At 61.6% G+C, this 21,473-nt stretch overlaps 5 protein-coding genes across 5 annotated transcripts; 2 read left to right on the forward strand and 3 right to left on the reverse strand.

The window, feature by feature from the left end:
• Positions 1–510: 510 nt before the first annotated feature.
• Positions 511–3,574, reverse strand: PLICBS_005326 (uncharacterized protein; the record flags this gene model as incomplete). The annotated part of the gene is made up of 3 exons (XM_065600696.1): positions 511–1,224; positions 1,302–3,146; positions 3,200–3,574. 3 exons carry the CDS (start codon positions 3,572–3,574, stop codon positions 511–513), a joined length of 2,934 nt encoding a protein of 977 aa, XP_065456768.1.
• Positions 3,575–5,267: 1,693 nt separating this feature from the next.
• Positions 5,268–8,315, reverse strand: PLICBS_005327 (mRNA 3'-end-processing protein rna14; the record flags this gene model as incomplete). The annotated part of the gene is made up of 3 exons (XM_018319000.2): positions 5,268–6,178; positions 6,224–7,238; positions 7,287–8,315. The coding sequence occupies 3 exons, from the start codon at positions 8,313–8,315 to the stop codon at positions 5,268–5,270; spliced, it is 2,955 nt and encodes a 984-aa protein (XP_018181474.2).
• Positions 8,316–9,332: 1,017 nt separating this feature from the next.
• Positions 9,333–10,325, forward strand: PLICBS_005328 (histone chaperone asf1; the record flags this gene model as incomplete). Its single annotated transcript, XM_018319001.2, has 4 exons — positions 9,333–9,441; positions 9,490–9,529; positions 9,578–9,886; positions 9,941–10,325. 4 exons carry the CDS (start codon positions 9,333–9,335, stop codon positions 10,323–10,325), a joined length of 843 nt encoding a protein of 280 aa, XP_018181475.1.
• A 1,323-nt stretch (positions 10,326–11,648) lies between these two features.
• On the forward strand, positions 11,649–14,797 carry PLICBS_005329 (uncharacterized protein; the record flags this gene model as incomplete). The annotated part of the gene is made up of 5 exons (XM_065600697.1): positions 11,649–12,760; positions 12,828–13,518; positions 13,587–14,042; positions 14,138–14,547; positions 14,650–14,797. 5 exons carry the CDS (start codon positions 11,649–11,651, stop codon positions 14,795–14,797), a joined length of 2,817 nt encoding a protein of 938 aa, XP_065456769.1.
• Positions 14,798–15,473: 676 nt separating this feature from the next.
• On the reverse strand, positions 15,474–18,025 carry PLICBS_005330 (glyceraldehyde-3-phosphate dehydrogenase 1; the record flags this gene model as incomplete). Its single annotated transcript, XM_065600698.1, has 4 exons — positions 15,474–15,634; positions 15,698–17,291; positions 17,341–17,771; positions 17,827–18,025. 4 exons carry the CDS (start codon positions 18,023–18,025, stop codon positions 15,474–15,476), a joined length of 2,385 nt encoding a protein of 794 aa, XP_065456770.1.
• Positions 18,026–21,473: the final 3,448 nt, after the last annotated feature.

The raw sequence follows: 21,473 nt of genomic DNA on the forward strand, positions 1-21,473 counted from the left end.
AATACGACTCGATTTGGATAATCCAACGTCAATCCATGGTGGCCAACTCGGTGCATTCCAGCCCGAGATTGTACGACCTAGGTGCGACGAGCGACAAGAACAGTCTTGCCTCAATCCTCAACCAGACGGCTCAGGTCGATGCACTGAGTGTCAGGCCCTTGGCTCCTGTGAGTCCCCCGAGCAGCAGCACGGCCGAGTCCTCATCATTCGAGGCTATGCCGTCTTCATGACTTCAGGTTCTGGGCAATTCAACACCCAGACTGTACCACGAGAATCCTACGACACGGGGCATGCAAATGGACATCACCTTCACACATCTGCCAGTAGGAACCAATATTACGCATCAGAGTTTATCTATCTGATACGGCCTCCACCGCCACTCCACCGCCAAACCGTCCCCTTTATTAGAACCTCCGCCGCCACTCCACCGCCAAACCATCCCCTGTTGTCCTTTCAGACTCATGGATCATATTGTCTCAAAGCAAAGCAAATAGCGCAAAGGCTCGGTACTTAGATGTACCACATGGTGCCCCGGAAGAACTCCCGCTGGCGCATCTCGCCCTCGACTGGGCCCGTCCGCTGGTCGGGCTTTCCGCCGAGAGTAAGAAGAGGCGGGGCTTCCGTACCCTCGGGCATGCTTCCGATGTGCACGCCCTTGGCGACCTGGTCACGAATCATTTCATGACCTTTGGCGCCGGCACGGAATCCCTCGCTGGTCGCCACGTTCTCATGGGCGCCGGCGCGGTTGCCGGCGAGATGGGCGTAGTAGACGGCCGGGTGCAGCGACACGGGGGTCGTCGAGCGTGCATACGAGTAGCACTGATGATAAATCATCTTCTGAAACTCGTTGACAGGCACATTCATCTCGTCCAGAAGAACGTGGTAGTGGACGGGGCGAGCCGTGCCCTGGATCGCCACATGAGAGCAGAGATAAAAATCCCACATGAAGGGGTGCGTGACCTCCTTCTCCACGAGTGTTCCGGGGAGGGCGTTGCTGTTTTTGTCGCCCTGCTGCGGAAAGAAGCGAATGTGATGTCGCTTGGTAGCCACCACAACCGTGAATCTGGGAAACTCGAGGTTGGGATTGGCCGGTTTGTTGTCACGGAAGTAGGCCTTGATCTCGCCAATCTCCCGGTGGAGGACCTTGGCAAACTGTCCCTCAGAGACACCATCTCGGAAGTAGATGATGTGCTTGGGATACGATCCCTCGTGTCCCGCCTGCCACTGCTTGCACAGGTTTTGCATCATGAAACGAATGTTGGCGGGGCTGAGCACCTCGTGCGGTATCCGTTGGTTTCCACCATGGCAGCGAAGCGGGTGGCGTCGCGGTCCACGTTCATGGTCATTGCGGCGGTCGAAGGCGCATTGCTGCCGGGTGCCGTATGCGAGATGTCGGCGCCGATGATCATGGTCGGACGATCCTTGGGGAAATACGTCTGAGCCGTCTTCCAGGGAGGCGTCGTGCGCGACGTGGCGCCGCCAAGCTTGGCGTTCACCTTCATGCAGACGTTGGAGTGATACTGGCCGTTGTTGCGCTTGACGGCCTCTCCATTCACGACCTGCGTGAGGATGCCAAACCGGCAGTCTGCCGACTTCTTGAGCCGCTCGTAATGGGGGCTGTTCTTGTGCTTGACAACCACAAATAGCAGCTGCGAGTATCCACGAGCACGGGTAACCTCACCATGGGCCCAGGCAATGGCTTCTGCTCCGTTGAACTTCATCTCTGCTGGGGTGTTCAGGAGCATCGCATCGTTGGGGCACTTGCCGCCATGGCCCAGGAATGTCGACCGAAAGGTCTTGCTGAAGCTCTGGAGCTGCGGAAGGTTGACGCAGTCATCCATGACAACGAAAGCCCAGTTTGCGAGCGGCGCAACGTTTTGTTTCCAAAACTTCTTACCGCGAAGATCCCAGCGACCAGAGAATCTTGGATCCGCATTGCCCTGGCCGAAGTCAACGCGCGGCGGGGCGAGGATGCGAGCCTCCGTCTTGGCAAAGGTTGGCTCGAACTTGACGCCATACTCGCGGAGATAGGGATCCTCGGCCTGCCTGAGTTTGGACGCGTGGTGAATAATGTCAGCCTTGCGCTGTTGCGGGCGAGTCACGGCCACTTTGATCATGGCAGCCGTCTGATCGGGGTTGAGCTTGAACGGGTAGCGCTGCATGGGCTCAATGATGGCGAATTCCATGGGGATGTATCCGCCCTTGCCTGCAAAGATGAGTGGCAGGTTGGCAAACTTGAGGTGAGCCTTGTACTTTTGGGCGTAGTAGTTGGCCACCGAAGTCTCCTTGCCGTTGTACTCAAAGGTGACGTTCTTCGCGTTGCCACCTTCGGCGCCATACTTTTGGTCAAAGGCGAAGTCTTGAACGGTAAAGACCTTGTCGCGTTCCTTGCGGTTCGGATGGTCCACCCTGAAGCGAAGGCGCCGCAGCTTGCGAAGCTGCTTGAAGGCATCCGACGACGCCCATTGACCAGTCTGGTGCTTGAGCGGCCAAAGCGCCCTGGCCATGCTGTTGGGGTTCAACGAACCCCATTTCTTCTGATCGCAGGAGGCAAGGTAGTGAAGCGCCACTGTGTCCAGGCTCTCCGGGCCGAACCAGAAGCAGGTGTTGGCGACATCACAATTGAGTGCAAGGCCCATTCCGCCCGAGGTCAGGTTGTTGACCATGCGGATGGATGCGTAGGCGCCTTTGTGGACGACGATTGTCGATCCACCGCCGGTGAGAGGCTGGCCTCTCTCCGACATCTCGTAAAAGTTGCGCTTGATCGACAGCAACTTCTGAGAGGGGTACTGTCGAATCAAGTGATCCAGAAAGTTCATGGCCTCGAGAACATTGGTGTCGAATGACGCCTGCTTCTTGAGGTAGCTCTGGATCGAGTTCATGTTGACCTGCGTGGTGTGCCGGATCATGATAAGAAACTGGCCTCCCTCGCGCGGGCGAGCACCAGGCGGGCGCTGGCCGTCGTCCAGGTCAACGGTGAATCTGAGCTCTCCACGATCGACAAGAGTGCTGGACCAGGCCAGCTTTCTGCCGTCGAAAATCCACATGTGGTACTTGTAGGGCGCAAGGGCCTTCTTCGTGGTCTCGTGGGTCCAAACTTTCTTGAGGATGACGTTTCTCTTCTCGTTGTCGGGCGAGATGGTCACCTGCGAAATGTCAGTATCCTGCGCTTACTTCAAGTGTGAGTCTGAAAACATACGTCGTACTGGTAGATCCTCTTGGTAAAGTCAAACGCCTTGAGACGGTACTGGTTGACCTCAACCTGGGCTGGCTTGCCCTCCGTGTTGTACTTGGTGCCTCTGAGGGTGAACTCGGACTTGGCAGTGTCCGAAAGATACGCGTCAGGCGGAAGCTCGACGCGGGTGTTGCCTTGTTCCTCAACCCTGGCGGGCTTGGCCGGGTCGAAGCCCATGCCTGCAGCCCAGCCAGGAGGAGCTGGGGCCTTGCCCGTGGCAGATCGGGCAGGGGAGGCACCACGGCTGCCAGAGCCAGAGCCGTGGGGAGATGCTCGGCGGCTTGGGCCGCCCGAGCCGCCGCCTCCAGATGGAGCGGGAGATCGGCCTCGATCAGACATGCTGTCGGACCTGTTTCTCTGGTCAGCGTGTCTCCGAATTAATCATGAAAGGCGGAATATCAGAAATGGGGTAAAGGCGTGTGCGTTCCAAAGTTGCCAGCTCAGACTCTCTGCCCACCAAGTAGAGTGCAGAAGACCAGGCCAGAGGATCAAAGGCCAAGACCAGGAGATGAGAAAAGGGTAGATACGGAACAGAATGTGGTGGTAGTGGATGGTGAAGATCTGGTGCTACGAGACACGAGTGTTCAGACCAGCCCGGCGTTTGTGATTACGAGCAAGACGGCACCAAGAGCCACACCAAGGGAAACAGACAGAAAGGGAGAGTGCAAACACGCAGCACACGAGGATTCTGGGGTCAAAGAAGATGCGGCGGGACAGAAAAGTAGAGACACATACCTGATCGGACTTGGGGGGTATTGCTTCGAGTTGTCGTTGGAGAATGCTGGTGTGGGTTTGGTAGGTTCGAGGTAGGGCTTGCTGAGAGTGATGGAGAGGAGAGACCTTCACAGGTTCTCGAGCCTGGAGACTGGAGTTAGCCTTGAAGCGGAGGCAGGCTACACGTTGAGGTGTGCGTGAACAAGAACGCGCCAGGCGAGGGCAGGTGAGAGGTGCAAACGAAGCCGCCAAGACACTGCCGCTTCCCGACAGGCGGCTGCAAGGACAAGGCTTGGGCAAAACACGGCGCAGGGGGCAATCCAAGCAGGGCCCAGAAGTCCGCTGCGCGAGATGTGATGCTTCTGAGGGGGGGTGACGACGGTGACGACGGAAGCAGCTGCAACTTACCTTGATTTTGATATCTGACCGGCTTGAAGGCACGATGCGCGAGGTGTGCAGTCAAGAACGGCAGAGGCTGAGATGCTGTGCGAAGGTGAAGAGGGAAGAAAGAGAGGGAAGGAGGCGAGGTGGAAGGAGGTGCTTTTATAGGCGAGAGGGTGCGCCGGGCAGGCTGTTCAGGGAGGCTGCACACAGCGCAGAAACGGCACCCGGGCAACGCAGCAAGCTGTGCTGTTCACGGGCTCGTTACTAGTAGGCAGCTACAGCGGGCGGGAAGTTCAATTCTTTCGCAGTGGCCCTGAGCGCGCAGGGCGAGGAATTGTGTTGTCGAGGAGATGCAACACGGCGCGGGCGTGTTGGCCCTGGGCTGCCGTCTCCTGAGGGGAACTCTGCTCGACACTCCGTCTGCACGGCACAATCCCTGTTGTGGATGAACAAAGTAAAAGATGGGAGAGCGCTGTCTTCCCTGGGCGCTGGGTAGAGAGCAGTCAAACACGCACGCTTAGGTCGGCTGCTTGCAATCGTGGACTCAGGTGCATCACGATTCGAGATTTGTGGCATCATCGTCTGGGCAATTGGTCTGCAGAAGTGTACGCAATTTCGCTGCCATCTATTATTAGGTGCTGAGCTGAGAGATTTCCCGCCAAGAGCCACTGGTTGGCTGTTGCAGGCGTGACTTGTTCATCAGACCTTCCACCATGCTATGCAACAAGCCAGCTGGCGGTTGCGCAACAGCCAACGGCTTGAAATGATTCTTCCAGCGCAGCGACGCGGCTGCTACTTCATCGGCACAGGACAAGTAAAATACAGTGTGGCAGCCAGCCTAGATCGGGCCCCCGTGATCTACCAAAACGCCTTGCGAGATGCTTGACATGCAAAACCCACTAGAACCTCCCGGACTCATGAGACATCCGCCCACTCACTGGAAACGATACCCACCGCCGTACTGTCCTGTGGGCGCGCTGTAGCCTCCCGCCGCCGGTGGCCAGGCCGCCGGCGGTGCCCCTCCGTCAGGGGGTGCGTATGGGTTGGCGGCAAACGCTCCTCCGCTCTCCGTCCTAAGGGGCGAGTTGCGATAGCCGCCGGCCGCGGACGCGACGCGACCGTATGGGCTCAGCGGCCTGTTGCCGTAGTCTCCCGACGTCTGCCTCGCGTGGCCCTGAGGCAGCGGTCGATACTGTCCACCAGTCTTGGCCCGCCAGCTGCTGTAGTCAGGGAGCTGCGTGTCCCGCAGCAGCGACACCATGGCCGTCGGGTTCAGCCGCGGTGCATCATAGCTATGTGCGGGCGGCATGATGCCGAGCAGAAAAGTTATGTCCCGGTGGAGAGCAGACGTCTGGTTGCGGCGCTGTTGGTCGAGGCGACGTCCTGCCGCACCCTTGAGCGGAGACACGCCTCTAGCTAGCCGCTTGGGCGGGTTGAGCTCCTCGTCGTCGATGCCAAACGGCCGCTTCGGCGACGCCGTCGCCCGCACAAACTGCGGTCGAGGGCTCTGCTCCTGTCGCACGGGCGCGACGCTGTTACGGATCGACGGGGGCCGCTCGACGATGGGGACAATCTGCTTCGGGCGCATCTGCACCGCCTTGGAGATGATGATGGGCGCCGCGATGGGGTCAAACTTGTCGGACGAGTATCGGGCGGTAAAGTAGCTCAGCTTGGGGTCCTCGGGGAAGAGCTCGGCCATTCTGTCTTCGAGCTTTGAGATTTGCGAGAGCTCGCCGTACTGCGATTCGTACTTGTGAAAGTACGCATACAGAGGCTTCGCCTTGGCGAGCGTCTCCGGCTTCGCCACGAGGCGGTTGACGCAGGTCTCAAAGACGACGCGCGCATCTGCGACATTAGCATGCAGTCATCAGAGGGGAGGCGGAAACATACTCGTTGTGTCGTCCCTCGCGTGGAGGTACTTGATGTATTCAATCATAAAGTTCTCGTCGTTCGGGAACAGGCGCGAGCCGCGCTCAAAGATCTTGGCGCCAACGGGGTCCTTGTAGACGACAGACTCGAGCAAGGCGACCGCGACATACACATCGCTGGTCAGACGGCCCTTTTGCCGGGCGTCGGTAAACACCTTGCGCAGGCCACCCTCGGTCTGGTTGCCTTTGCCCTGGATGCGACGCATGGCACGGGCCATGGCGATCCAGACGTAGGAAATGGTGCGGGAAAGCAGCTGGGACTCGGCGGCATACGCGTTTTGAATGGCCAAGATGCGCTGCTCCGATGGCGACAGCTTGGGCTTCTTCACCTCCTCGTCATCGTCGTCATCATCCTCGATGGACTCCTGGACCGGCGGCTCCAGAGTGGCGGCCTGCTTCATCGTGCTGACCTCAAACTTTTCACGCTCCTTGACTTTGTCGCCCATCTTGTAGAGCGTGTCGAGGACAGTGTCGAACGGCTGCCGCACTGCCTTGGCGTACTCGGACCTGTCGCCTTCCTTCTCGGGGTAGTTCTTTTCGATGTGGTCGGCGTGCTTCAGGGCCAGGAGAACGCTCTCGGGGTTGGCCGCGATGCCTTGCAGCAGCAGGTCGGTGCCGACTGGCTTTCCGTCGTTGTCCCGGACGTCGTTCTCTAGGCACCAGGCGGCGGCGTCGACCCAAATCTCGGGCCAGAATCGGAGGGCCATCAGCGCTTGCTTGTAGCAGTAGAGCACCCTTTGCCTGAAGGCTGGGGGCTCGTCGTCCTTGAGGACAAGGGGGTCGTCCTTCTCCCATGCTATCCACTTCTTCCACACCTCGACCTGGGTCTTGAAGTCTTCGTCGCCGTCGAATCCGGGCGCCGGGGGAAGTCGCGGCAGGTTGGTGCGCTTCAACGTGCGCATCATGTTGTCGAGCGCAATGTTGGCGCTCTTGGCAGACATGTATCCCGGCGAACGCTCCTGGATGAACTTCCGGCCCTGTGCAGCGTCAGCAGATGTGCAGGAGAGGTCGAGTGGTGAACGTACCGTCACTTTGTTGAGGCCCATCTCAAACTGGTCGTATTCCTTCCACAAGTTGTTGACCGTCAACATAGGCACGTTGATGGCGCGCTGGTAGGCCTTTCGAAGCTGGTCCATCTTTTGCTGGTCCTGCCACCCAGTGCCGCCGACTTGGCCGGGACCGCTCTTGACAAAGTTGACATAGTCCTGCCAAATGTTGCCGGAATCGCGGTCGCACCCAATGTTGTCAATGACAAAGTCGTACGACTGCGCGACGGTGCGGCGGGCCTGGCCGGTCGGGTCGTTGGTGAGGTCATTACGGCGCCGGATGTAGTTGAGGTACAGCGTCCACAGCTTGACGTTGAGCACCGTCATGAGGCTCTTTCCGAACAGGCGCTCCGCCTCCATGAAATTGTCGTGGCCCAGCTCCATCTCGATCCACTCCACCCAGATGTCAGCCGCCTGGGGAAACACGTCCACGAAGCGGCCATATGTGCCGCGAAGGTCATCCAGCCTGCCTCTCCGCTTGTTGTCAGCGATGAGGTTCAACCACGCATCCATGTCTCCGCGCGGGTCCTCTTTGATGCGGGCTTCGAGAAGCGCACTGGGGTCGAGGCCGGCCATGCCGGGCGGATGGGGCAGACCGGCGTTTGCGGGTGCCGGAGATGCGCCATTCTTAACCGCAGCATTTCCCGCGTCGCCCTGGGCAGGCGTCGACCCGCCGGGCTGAGCGCTATTGTCATCGTCGTCTTCGTCGTCGGAGACCTCGACCAGGAAGCCGCCAGCCATCTTGGGTTTGGACGCCGCCGGGCGTTGTGACGGTGTCGCAGACGCGGCCTTGTCCGGCTCGGCGGCCGTATCAAAGGCAATCGACTCGGGATCGTAGTCCCCGCCGTCCTCCGCGTCCTCGTCCTCGTCTTGCCCGTCTTCGGCCGCATCATCTGGCACGTGGGAGTCTTGCGCAAGGTCTTCAACTTGTTCTTCGCTATGCTCGATCTGAGGATCACCCGCGCCATCATAGCCCTCCTCGCCCCATGTCGCCTCCTCGGAAGCCATCGCGCTGAGCACTCGCCGACGGCTCACGTGTGACTGGGTGGTTTTCGGCGAGATCGGTGTCTCCGCGGCCCGGCAACACTCTCAAAGCGCAGCGACCGTGATCGGGCAGTGAGATGCGTCGTGGATGGTGCCTAGCTTCGAGTTCGAGTTAGCATTGCTTGAGACAAGGGGAATGCGCTGCGCGATGGCCGGATGCTGCGCTTTGCATGCGACTGACCTGCGCGTGACGGGCGAGGCTGGGGGTGAGACCTGCTCGCCGTCGCGAATTCAGGTACGAAAGCCCCGTCGCGAACTTGCCCGGGTGAGGAACGTCAGACTAGAAGGATCCGATGGGGTTTCGATGCCGTTGATGCCGAGCATGCAAAGGTTGGCAAATCGGCGTTGCTCGTGGTTCGTCAAAGGCAGGGCGGCGCTGGTTGCAATCAGCAGCAAGCCAGCAAGCTCTGTCGCGATCTCGCAGCCACCTGGCAGAATGAGGAATCCGGCTTAGCGCATGTCGGGCGGTGAGACGCTGAAGCGACGTCCGGTGGGCCAGCCGCCCTGCGCCGCTGGGCCCCCCTGTGGCTACCTGGGAACAAAGTCCAGTGCATTGACTGCTCTGATTAGCGCCGTGCGGCGCCTGCCACAGAACGCGTCCGCCCGGCGGGCCCGTGGCGCATGACAGAACCTCTCAACGCGGTCGGGCCAAAAAGCGCGTCCCACCACCACGGCAACCGTCACGCTCCATCCCTCACTCCTGCCTTCTCCCTCCATCGCCTTATCCTTCCTCGCCAGCCTCCCGCTTTCACCGCTTCCCTCTCTCTTCCACCCACATAAACACACGCATCCCTCGCAGCATCGTCACGCGCCCACCACATCTATTGAGCACTGCTAGCTCTACGCCGTGCATAACGCGCATCGTCTGCGATCAACGTCTTTTCGAACCCAACCGCGCACTGCCTGCCCCGCCACGACAAAGAACAGCATCCGTGAAGCGTCAGAAACGTGAAGCAAGGCACGCGCCTCAGCACCACCAAGATGTCGGTCGTCTCGCTCCTGGGCGTCAAGGTTCTCAACAACCCCGCCAAGTTCACCGACAAGTACGAATTCGAGATTACCTTTGAGTGCCTCGAGGCTCTGGAGAAGGGTGAGTGGCAATGATTCTTCGTGGACGCGGCTCGACTGACTGGCATAGATCTGGAGTGGAAACTCACCTACGTCGGCTCTGCCACCTCGTGAGTCGCGCCTCAAGCCCACACGCCTTCCCCTCTAACGATTCGCAGCGACCAGTACGACCAGGAGCTCGACTCGTTGCTGGTTGGGCCCGTGCCCGTCGGCGTCAACAAGTTCATCTTCGAGGCGGATGCCCCCAGCACGTCACGCATCCCCGACGCCGACATCCTCGGCGTGACGGTGATTCTCCTGACGTGCGCCTACGACGGCCGCGAGTTTGTGCGCGTGGGATACTACGTGAACAATGAGTACGATTCGGAGGAGCTCAACGCAGAGCCCCCCGCCAAGCCCATCGTGGAGCGCGTGAAGCGCAACGTGCTGGCCGAGAAGCCCCGTGTGACTCGGTTTGCCATTAAGTGGTACGTGGCCCGCCGTGCTGGCGAGCCTACCGAAGCTGACAGATGGACTACTAGGGATTCCGAGGCGTCTGCCCCTGCCGAGTTCCCGCCCGAGCAGCCCGAGGCTGACCTCGTCGCCGACGGCGAGGAATACGGCGCAGAGGAGGCCGAAGAGGAGGCTGCCGAAGACGCCGGCGAGGCCAAGGTCGCCGGCGACGACGCCGAGATGGCGGGCGTCGAGCAGGAGCAGGCCAACGGCCACGAGAACGGCCAGGAGGAGGACGAGATGTCCGAGGACGGCAGCGTCGACATTGAGGGCGAGAGCGAGGACGAGCTCGAGGAGGAAGAGGGAGAGGGAGAGGGCGAAGGCGAAGGCGCCGAGGACGACGCCATGGAGGTCGACGAGGCGGAGAAGCCGGCCGACGCGGCCGCTTCCAAGCCTGTTTCGGTCGCCTCGTAGTTGGGTGCCGATTGCATCAGGGCGAGGAGGGGTGGCCCACGCTGGCGGACGGTGTTCCCCGGCGTGTGGGCTCGGCTGAATTAATGCCCAGGATGGCTTTCCACGGCATCGCGTCTGGCAGGCTTTCACTTAGAGTTACGAGGACAACGAAGGATGATGATATCCAGGGAGGCAGAGTTGCTTGGTCCGGCAAAGGATACGATGCGTTTGAGTACAGTATATTTTGATTGACGCACAATACAGTACCGCGGTACATATGTCACGAACGGGAGGGAGACGGTTGCATCTGGCTGTGCGAGGTGAGGCGGTGCGCGCGTGTCACGGGACAGTCGGTTGATGCGCCTCCGGTGCCTTGGAAACGGTCGCGATGGTGTTTGCCAGGACCAGGCGGGTTAGTCAAGCGGCGACGTCGAGATAAGGCCGTGGCTGTATCTGAGGCTGCAGCAGCCATGATCGATTGGTGCCCGCCCGACGCTGACGAGATTCCATTTCTAGCTTGCTTCCAGATGCCTGCCGTGGGCATTCCCTCACACGCCCATCCCGCCATCCCCATGGTTGCCTGCCAGCAGCCCTCGTCTTCCGCGACGGCGGAAACGAGCGCCCTTGAATTGCGGTCTGTCAGTTTGCGTCATGGGCAGCGCCTCCCGCGTCCAGCCGTCCCGAGCCGACGGGACGCCATCCATCATATCTCACTCGTCACTGAGGCTCCCGGCCGCCTCATCCTGGGGCGATCCGTCAGCCCTGGCGGCGCTGCTCGGTCGTCGGGCATGGTTAGGTTCGCCCGCGCTGGCCATGCAACGTTATTGCAAGCGCTGCATACGCAGAAGGCATGCCCTTGCTCACACGCACACACGCACACACACACTCGCCAAAGCTGGTCGACGCTGCGGGGGGCTGCATTGCTGCAGACGGACGGAGCGGCCGCCACGTGCATTGGGGTTACGCAGCGCAGCGCCGCCAAGCGTGAGGCGAGGCGTCCTGGCTAAAACGGACAAACCCTGGGGTGCATTGGGAGGCGGGCTCTTTTCCTCCTGCGCGTCACCGAGGTCTGCATTCAGCCGCATCTCGGGGTAAGACTCTGATCTGTATGGCCGCCATGCCCACGCACGCAACGCTTGGTCCCAAACTGGCGAGGCGGTTGCTGCGGACGGCCGGCCCAGGGAGTCAGTCGTCTCTGTCTTGCATTCTGGCTTAGAAATAGTACAGCCTGCCCGCCATGCTTGCTCATGCGTGATCGTGTTCCCATTTCTCTGGCATATCGTTTCGCAGCGCCGCCAGATGCACGCAGTCTCGTCACCGGCTTAGACGGGGATTCATGACCACATGGCAGCAGGCCCGAGCACCCCTCCGCAGAACATCGAGGAGCTCATCCGAGCCGTCGAATCCACACACGAACAGTACATCCGCAGCCTGCGCAGCCTCCACGACGGCCTCGGGGCGGGCGGCCATGGCATCGCCAATGCCAACAGCAACGCCAATGCTCAGGCGGGCAGCAGCACCGGCGTCCATGCTGCGGCGCGCAGGGAGCGAGACAGGGCGGACAGCCGCAGCAGCACGCTCCCGCTGGCCATGACGCCGCCGCTGCGCGCCTTCACCACCTTTAGCAACCCGCCCACGAGCTTCGGCAGCGAGAGCGGTCTTCACCTCACCACGAGCTCCGGCAACGGCAACGGCAACGGCACCACCATCCAGTTCAGCCAGCCGAGCAGCCTCCCGCGCCTGCGCCGCTCCACGCTCGAGGCCACGGCCGAGCGCCCCGCGTCCCTCTGCCCGTCGCCGCGCCCGCTCCTCCCCCTGACGCCCGTCCCCAACGCGGACCCCCGGCAGCACCACCATGACTTCTCCATCATCCCGGACGAGGACATTACCTGGATCCCGCTGCTTGATGCGACGAGCAGCAGTGCTTCGGCGGGCGGTCGCCCCGTGCCGCCTGCGCCCTCCTCCATCGTCACCAACGAGCCCGACGTCATCCTCGTCCCGCGCGGCCACCAGCGACACCGCCTCACGCCCATGACCTTTTCCGACGACATGCTCATGCGGCACCTGCGCGACCCATGCCTCGTGGGCGACGGCAGTGGCAGCAGTGGCAGCGGGGACGATCTCGCCGAGGCGCCCCTCGCAAAGATCCTCGAGGAGGCGACACGGCGGCGCGGCGAGATGAGCAACCCGGCCATGTCGTTTCGTGAGTTTGCGGCGTATGAGCGTGAGAGCTACGTGAACCCCACCTTTGAGGTGTACGATGTCATGGAGGATTCATCGGCGGTCAGGGTGAGCGTCGACATGGACGCTGCGGGCGGAGCCGGCTCGACCATGGGGGCGCGCTACGGGGGAGACGGGGTGCCGTATGAGACGTCGGATGGCATTGTGGATGCCTCGACGGTGTGGGAGGCCATCAAGGACGTCAACTTGGACGGAGACGCCGTCGGCCGCATCACGTATGTTTGCGCTGTCCCAGCTGTGTGTGCTCGCCCGCATCGTGAACTTGTTACTGACATCCGGTAGCATCGTCCAGGAGCCCACGCCTCTCATCCTCGCGGCCCTCCATCTCACCATGTCGCAGCACTTTGACATGACGGAGCTGCTGAGCAACCTCGTGTCCGACACGCCCAACCGCGGCCGCACCCACGCCTTCATGCACCGCGCCTTCGAGCGCCCTCCCTCGACGATGCTCCCACCGCAGGCCAGCCTCCTCGACGCGCCGCCACCTCCCACCGGCACGCCTCCCCCTCCCGTCCCGGAGCCCGTCGCCTCCTTCGCGCACCTGCGGCAGCGGTCCTTCTTCTTCGTCTTCAAGTACTACACCTCTGTCGGGGACCACCTTGAGCCCGCGCCGTGGCAGCGCTTCGACAAGCGGCCGGTGGACAAGCGGCTGGGCGACCACATCGACATCGCCGAGTGCAGCTCCGTGCTCGGGCTGTCGCTCGGCGGCGCACCCACGAAGCCGGTGCGCATGCGCCCGCGCAGGGAGCGCGTGCGTGAGGGCTTCCTGTTCGACACGTTTGGGCCCTGGCACCTGCTCAGCATCCAGTCGTTCCCCGACGACCAGCACACGGTGCGCGGCGAGGATTTCCAGCTCAAGAGCTTCTACAACGGGCCCTACGCATTTCTCGACCTCTTGGTGTCCGAGTATAGGGACGCCGGCAAGCGCAACCTGATTCTGCACGACCGCATCACCAAGCTCATCACGCCCCCTGTAAGTTCACTCTTCCTCTCCACGACGCATCACGTTCGAGGCCCCCCGTGCTGACCATCCGCTGCCAGACCGAATTCATGTTCGACCGCCGCCTCCGCGACAAGCTCCTCTTCGAGGACAAGCACTTCACCTACATCCGGCGCTACTTCTGGGCGTACAACACCCTCGCCGTCATCAACACGGGCATCAAGGCCATGGTGGCCGCCTACGCCGACACCTTCACCGACGACTTCTGGGCGGGCGCGCACCCGCTGCTGTGGCCGCACCCGGCGCCCGCCTCGCCCGAGGGCCTCGCCTACCGCGACAAGATGGCCGTGCTGCGCCGCGAGCTCGACAAGGTCGTCGCCGAGCTCGGCGAGGTGCTCCGCCGCAACGAGCGCACCCGCAAGGAGATTGAAAACCTGCGCGACCAGCTCTTCAGCGGGAGCTCCATCAAGGAGAGCAGGCGCGCCATCGACCAGGGCGACAACATCCAGATCCTGACCATGATCAGCATGGTGTTTTTACCCCTGACCTTTGTGACGGTGAGTCTTCCTGACCCTCCCCCTATCCAAACTGGTCATCCAGATTCCAGACTGCCCTACCCGAGAACAGGCCGAGCTGACCTGACCGCACGCAGTCCGTCTTTGGCATGACAGAATTCACCATCCAGGTGACCGACTGGAGATTCGCCGTCACCATGGTCCTGGTGTGCGTGCCCTTCATGATCATCGTCTTTCTCTTCCAGACGCGCAGCTTCAGCCTCGTGGGCCGCAAGATCGCCGCGGGGGCCTCGTACGTCGCGTCGCTCCCTCAAGCTGCGCTCGCCTCGCGCCGGCAGGACGTTGCGGCAGATGCGCACCAGCAGCATTCTCACCCTCACTCTCACCCACACCAGCACCAGCCGCCGTCCCGGCGAGGACGCAAGCACAGGCCCGTCGCGACAGCGGACGGCCGCAACGGGGTACGCTTCGGGAGCTGGCGGCCGAAGCTCTGGCCGCGGCAGAGGAACAAGATTGTGACAGCAGAAGACGTGGATTTGGGCAAGGTGTAAGCTGTGTTAGGATATCATGGAGGAGGCTGGGCGGGTACGACTGTATGATTTGACGCTTGTTGTACGATTGCATGACAAACTTATGAAGGCACCACGAGACACGACCTGAGCCGGCAGCATTTGGACAGCAGCATGGACAGCAGCATGGACAGCAGCATGGACAGCAGCATGGACAGCAGCATGGACAGCAGCATGGACAGCAGCATGGACAGCAGCATGGACAGCAGCATGGACAGCAGCAGATAGGAGAATACCCCAGGCAAGACTTGTATCGTACAGTAGACTGCAACCTCCTAGCACACATGTTCGCTCGCTCAACACTCAGCATAGCATCTCGCACATCCGTCCCAGCATCATCCTTCAGCCCAGTGCTGCAATGCACAACGTCAGACGGCGTGCCCCGTGGCCGATAGTCAAGACGCTGAGCTGATCCAAGCAAAGCACGCAACATTAAAGAAACAAGATCGCGTAGTCATTTACCCGTCACTGCCATCCAACCAACCGACGAGTCGGAATCCACGGCCAACGTACGCGCGCGCGAGTCAATGTCAATCGCAGGCCCCAGGGGGTAGCAGGGGCAACAACAAAAAAAAACAGAGCAAAACGAAATGAGACGCAGCTCGGTCCCTTTGCACACCGGACCAGCCGTTGTCCAAACTCCAGAGGCAACTCTCCGACTCATGCCACAATGGCTATTACGTGGTGGGAAACTATGTAGCGGCGCACCTTGCCGGCAAAAACAAAAACGAAATGATACGAAGCTGGCTGTCCTCCGAGGGGTTCAACATGCGTCGAGGCAACGGTGCAAAGGATATAAGGTGAAACGTGTCGTGGTATCAAGATGTTGTCCATAACGCCAGAGGTGCCTCGTCGAGATAGTCGTGGTACATGCGTGAAATGCGCGTGGCATCGTCGAGTCGTCTTACCACCCCTTCTTGCGGGCGAATCGCTTGTTGAGAAGGGCGAGCACCTTGGGCACGTTGAACTGGACGTATTCGAGGTCGAGCTCGTCCTGGTTGTCCTTTTGCATCTCGAGCAGGTCGTCGAGCTTGAGGTCCAGCTCCAGGAGCCCGCGGTTTCGGCCTGCAGCTTCGTTAGCTTCGTCGGTCCAACGCGGCGGCGGCGGCGGCGGCGGCGGCGACTTACCCTTGTAGTGAAGCGAAATGACAAACGTGCCGGGCAGGGGGCTCGTAAAGTTGAAGTAGATGTTGGCCCGTCTGTTATCCGGGACATTGCTCTTCTGGATGACGCCCTCCTTCTCCAGCTGCTGATGCGTAAACTTGTACGGGCCGAGCACCTGCTGCTTCTGCTGCTTGCGCTTCGTCCCCTCGCTCTGCGAGCGCACGTTGTGCAGGTAGCTCTTGTACGTCTCCAGCTGGCCGACCAGGTACGTGTTGTGGTCGCGGATCGTCTTGTACACCTCCTCGAGCTTGGCCGTCTCGGCGATGACGCCCTCCTTGAGGGAGCCGAGGTGCTGCAGCTCCTGCTCCACCTCGTCGCGCAACAGGTCGAACTGGTCGCTCTTGTCGATGACGCCCAGCTCCTGAAGCTGCGAGAGCAGCTCCATGGCCCGGATGCCCTTGCGCACCATGACGGCGTCGTTGCGGCTCGTCGCCGCCGCGTCCGCGACCCGCTCCAGGCGCAGCGGCCGCCTCAAGACGGCGCTGCTCTGCGGGATGGAGCGCATAATCTGCACAAAGATGGACTTGGCTTCCATAAAGAACACTTCCTCCTGCGTTATGTCCAGCGCCGCCGTCAGGTCGTCAATCGCCGTCTCCCACCTGCTGAACAGCGGCAGGTTGATGACCCTGTTCTCCTTGCGCGGCACCTGCGCGGGAGCCGGGCCGAGCTCGGCGATGATGATGGCGAGGTGCGAGTTTTCATCCCGGCACATCTCCTGCTGGTGCTTGTCAATCAAGGAGTGCATGGCGTAGATTTCGTTGAGAGTTATGTCAAGCTCCAGGTCCTTCTTCGACAGCGCGACGTAGTTGTCCATCTCGAGGCTCTCGTAAAAGTCGCTGACCTCACAGAGGTCGAGCATAAACTTGTTGATGCGGTCCTTGTTCTGCTGGATAAAGGGCTGCAGCTTCGCCATGTAGGGCTCCTTGGCATACGACGGCTTGTTGGCGAGGTTCTGGAGCATCTTGGCAATCAGCGTCAGCGTCCGGCGCGGGCGCTCGGCGGGCGTGCCGTCGATGAGCATGTACGACTTGGGCGTGACGATGGCCGGGTTGATGAATCGCAGGAAGAAGAAGCCGCCGATGAGGGTGCAGATGACCTGGTCGTTGGCGTCGGGGTACTTGCGCTTGGTCAGGCTTCGAATCTGCTTGCAGATCCAGCGGATGCCGTACGGCGCCTCCTCCAGCCCGTCGATGATGGTCGTCAGGAAGCCGTTGGCGATCTCGGTCAGCATCGTCAGCCTGGGCTCGATGATGGCCTGGACCTGGTGGTTCTCGGCGGCCTGCTCGGCGGTGATGCCCTTGGGCAGGTGAGGCGGCAGCGTGCCCGTGTCCTCCTCGATCTGCTCAATCATGCGCTCGTACACCTTGAGCGGGTTGATCTCGAGGTCCAGGTCCTTGAGCTCGATCAGGCTGTTGATTCTATCAGCCAGCACCGTCTTCAGGAAGCTCTGGCCGGGGCCTCGTCGCGTGTAGGTCGTCATCATTCTCGACACGGGCGTGTTGGCCCGCAGCAGGGAGGAGTAGTCGGGGGTGTGGTCAAATTGGAACGTGAGGACAGACTACGCTGGTCAGCAGGGTCAGTCGACGGCGGCTGGGAGGACGGCGGACCTGAAACATGGTGAGCAAGAGGTGCTCCTCGCGGCTCTCGTACTGGTTTCCGTAGATGGTGAACATGACGGTCTGCAGCAGCGAGTCGATCTCGGCCATCGACACGAGCCTGCAGAGGTGGGCAATGTGCCGCGGCTCCGACTGGAGCAGGAACATCAGGTTGCCGTACTTTTGCGTCTTGTCGTCGTTGGGGAAGAAGCCCTCCTGCATGTCGGTGGCGTCTTCGAGATGGCTGGCCACTTCGTTTTGCTGCTGCGTGTCAGGACGCTCTTGAAGGATTGTGGGGGACGGCATTACCTCCTCGAGGGCCATGCGGTTCTGGATCAGCAGGGCGATGCGAGAGTCGAGATACCGCACGTCCTTTTCGAGGACAAAGTTCTTTTTCGACTGCGAGGAAATCTTGGACTTGAGTTCTCGAAGCACTTTCTGGGCTGCAGACACCGGGTCAGCAATCGAAACCAATGCATGGTAGGCCAGCAAGCGAACCTTTGGCCAGGTCATCCTCAATCTGCATCTCGCCCTCGTTCGCCGACATAGACATGTAGAGCGCGGACATGGAGTACCGCTTCGACTGGCGCGCGGAGCGGGTGCCGTCGTACGAGGACATGGTGTTTTGGCGCGTCAGCGGCTGGAACGACGACGACGAGGCCGTCGAGGCCCGCGATGGCTGGAGCATGACGGGCATGGTGAAGGACCGGGCTGCTGGCGAATCGGGGAGCCGGGGACGTGGAAAGAGCTGTTGCTCTTCGTATGCAGTCACTGTTGGGCGCTGGCCCCTGTGACAGCCTCAATCGCGAGGAACCGGCTGCGTTGACGCTGGGTACGGTCAACCAGCAGAGGGAGCGGAATTCGGTCGACTCGAGATCATTTATCCGTGAAGCGGTGCTTGCGGGCGCAATCAAGCTCGACGGAACGATGTCGTGGCCGTCGATAAGCCGCAGGCGCTACCCGTCGGCGTGACGGTCACAAGTCGGGTCGGGGTCGAGGGACGAAGCCACAACTGCAACGGCGGCGAGACCTGAAATGCGCGGCCGCGAGGCGGCGGTGCGGTCAAAGTATAACGGCGGGATCCGTCGAGCCGCAGGGGTCGTGGCGGGAGCGTACGAGGTACGTCGAGTCGTCTATCTCGAAGTCGACGACGGGTCGGCGAGGGATAGGCTCGGTCTGCGCGCGGCAAGGCGGATCGCTGTCGCCGGCGAGTTCGAAGGGGGCGCGGCTGGGCTCGGGCGGCAGGCCGTGTCGGGCTCCGAAGAAGCGTCGGGGCGTCGAGCGTCAAGGGCGGCGGCGCGCACCAACGGCGTGCCGTTTGGTCTCGGACTCGAACGAGGCGTGGCGGTGCGAACGGCAGTGGTGCGAGAGAATTGCGCGAGGCGGAGGTGAATTAGGCTGGCATGCGGCCGGCAGTGCGTGGAGTGCGAGGTAAGGGTTGTAACTTGCAAGAGACGACAGGAGGGGGAGGAGAATTGGTCGCTTGAATGGAGGAGCGCCAGGTGGTGGTGGTGGTGCTGCTGCTGCTGGATGGTGGATGGATGGATGGAGCAGGTAGGGCAGGCAGGCGGGCTGGCTGGCAAGGGCGTCACCAGAGAACGGGCCGTGGCTGTCAGAACTCACCACCAGGTGTCTGGACCAGGACCGGGAACCAAGGGAGGCCGGACATGCAGGTCGAGGAGGGGGAAATGGATGGCAAGACGGGCCTGACCACCTCAGCGACGGACGGACGGACAGGGGCAACGCCTCTGGCTCCAGTGGTGCTCCAGCATCAAATCCAGGTCGGGTCGCATCCATCATTCAACTCCATGGGAAGCATGGCGGGCGGCGCGCCGGCCAGGCCTCTTGGGCCCCCACCCCCTCTGTGCGTTGGTGACCTCAGGCGCCTCCACCGCATCCACAACGGCAACGCTGGCCCTGGCCGAAAAGGCGACTCAGGCCAGGGTTAGGCCAGTAAGGGCTAAGCCAGGCACCTCCCACGGCCAGGGGCTACGCCCAATGCAGGCAGGACGGCTTTGCGCGAGTGCTGCACCCCAGGCTAATCACGCGAACGGGGACGCCCCAGTGCTTCAGGTACGAGGAGCACAGCCCGAGTCAGGACGGGGTTGGATGGCCGGATGGATCGAGGTTGGCTTCTGCAGCGAGGGCCGGACACACGGGTACGGGGTACGGGTTGCAAGGTACAGAGTATTCCAGTAATGACGATAATAACACTCATCAGCGCGGCACTCCGTGCGGCAAAGGCATGTCCACATCCGTGCATGTTGTTATTGGTGATTTTGCTCTGTTCATCTTGGGCCGCCCGCGGCATCTTGACGAGGACATACGTATACCTTTGCGGCCACCCCGTACGGATCACCGGGGCGAGCGAGCAGTCATCTCGGCGCCTCGGCGGCACGAGGGGTCGCATCGGCAGACGCAAAGTCTATTCCAGGCGACCGGCGTCGCTGGCATCGCCAAGGACCAGCACGGCTTCCACCGGGCGATGACGACACGCGCGCGCACGCACTCGCGTCCGGACGTCTGGACAGCCCGAGCCCAGGGACGACACGCCGTCGCGGCGCAGCACGGCCAGCGCTGGGGACACTGTGGCCGTGGCCGGGACAGACCACGATGCGGAACGAGCTGCGGTCGCGGCCACGCATATAAACCACGGAGCATCGCCTGGTATACAGGACGAATCCGTTGATGGAGAGGTTCGTCCGTACCTATCGGGTCGGCCAGCACAACGAGACGGCGTGATTCTCATGCAGCGCTCCTGCAGGCCGCTTGGTCGCCCGTCACTTTCCAATCTCTTCTTCAGCGCCTGCGACACGTCACATTGCGCTCCGATCCCCCCATCCCACCCCGTCTCTCGGCTAGGTAGGCCAGTGCCTGTGCCTGTGCCTGTGCCTGTCCCGCTGCATAAGTCCTCCTCCTCCATGTGCGAGGCGAGGGGTCCTGTCCTGCAAATGGCAAATGACCTATTATGTACCCAATCGCCATGGCCCTCCTATTTGCCTCTCCTTTTTTCCGCGTCCAGCGTGCGTTTTTGGTGTCCGCGCTGCCTCTCTTTCTGCGGCCCGCGCAATGCCCGCCCCTAGATTGAGGCTCCGCCCATGGACCCCTCGACACGACGCCGCCGACGCGCGCTCGCTTTGCCCGCCACCTCGCCGCAGACGCCCGGGTCTTGCGGGTGTCGTGTCGCGGCGGACGGGCCCACTCGGTGCCTGTAGCTGCGTCGACCCCTGCGCCAGCAACCCTGTTCATCGTCCATCCACTCGAGTCTGGAGTCGGGAGGGGCGAGGGGCGAGCGACGAGGGGCAGTGGATGGCATGGATGACTGGGAGTGCGAGTGGGAAGTGGGCGGGCGTGCGAGGGAGTGGGTTCAGGGGAAGCGCGCGCCCGCGTGCCTGGCGAGGGCTCGGACGCTCGCGAGCAGTGCGAGCCGCTGATCACTCATCACCACCACCCTTTCTTGACCATGACTGCCATGTTGTTTGGTTGTTTCCGCGTCGTATCTGCGCGCACAATGATACTCGACTCCATGGCACCGCTCTCATGTTCATGAATTCGGAACGTCGGCGCAAGTCTATCGTCTGGCTGTCCCGTCTCGTCGCTCGCCGCTTGGGCCACCCCGAGACTCCTTGCGGCACACCATACCGCATCATTACATGTACATGCGACCGCTGCCGCTTTGTCCTCTCATTATCTCTCCGCAGCCATTGGACGGATGCCGTCTGCCGTCATACTCGAGCCGGGATGCCGTCCATCCCGTCGTCATGTTGTAGACCTCTATCAGGCCCGGGCTCCCTGCCATCTGACGTGCGTACTCGTAGGCTTTGGTGCCAAAACTGACTGCCGCTCGATCGGGCAGCTTGTGTGCCTCGGGATCCGTCGTTGAAGGCTTGCTCAAACACGCCCCGGGGCCCCATCGGCTGCTGCGTGACGTGTACAACGTGGCACAGACTCATCCCGCCACCAGATGCTGCATTCGGGCATCTATTGCCGCAACTGACAGGCCAGGATCCTGGCATCGCGGCGACTCCCAGCCCGACGAGGCGCGGGTCCAGAGTCCGATCTGGATCGCGGCGCCGGCGCACCTTGAAGTAGTGAGACTCCAGAGGGCCCAGGCCAGCGCCGCCCAGGCTGTCCGGCAGGCTCTT

Source organism: Purpureocillium lilacinum (assembly GCF_023168085.1).
Source record: "Purpureocillium lilacinum CBS 284.36 DNA, scaffold_4, whole genome shotgun sequence".
Lineage (NCBI taxonomy): Eukaryota > Fungi > Ascomycota > Sordariomycetes > Hypocreales > Ophiocordycipitaceae > Purpureocillium > Purpureocillium lilacinum.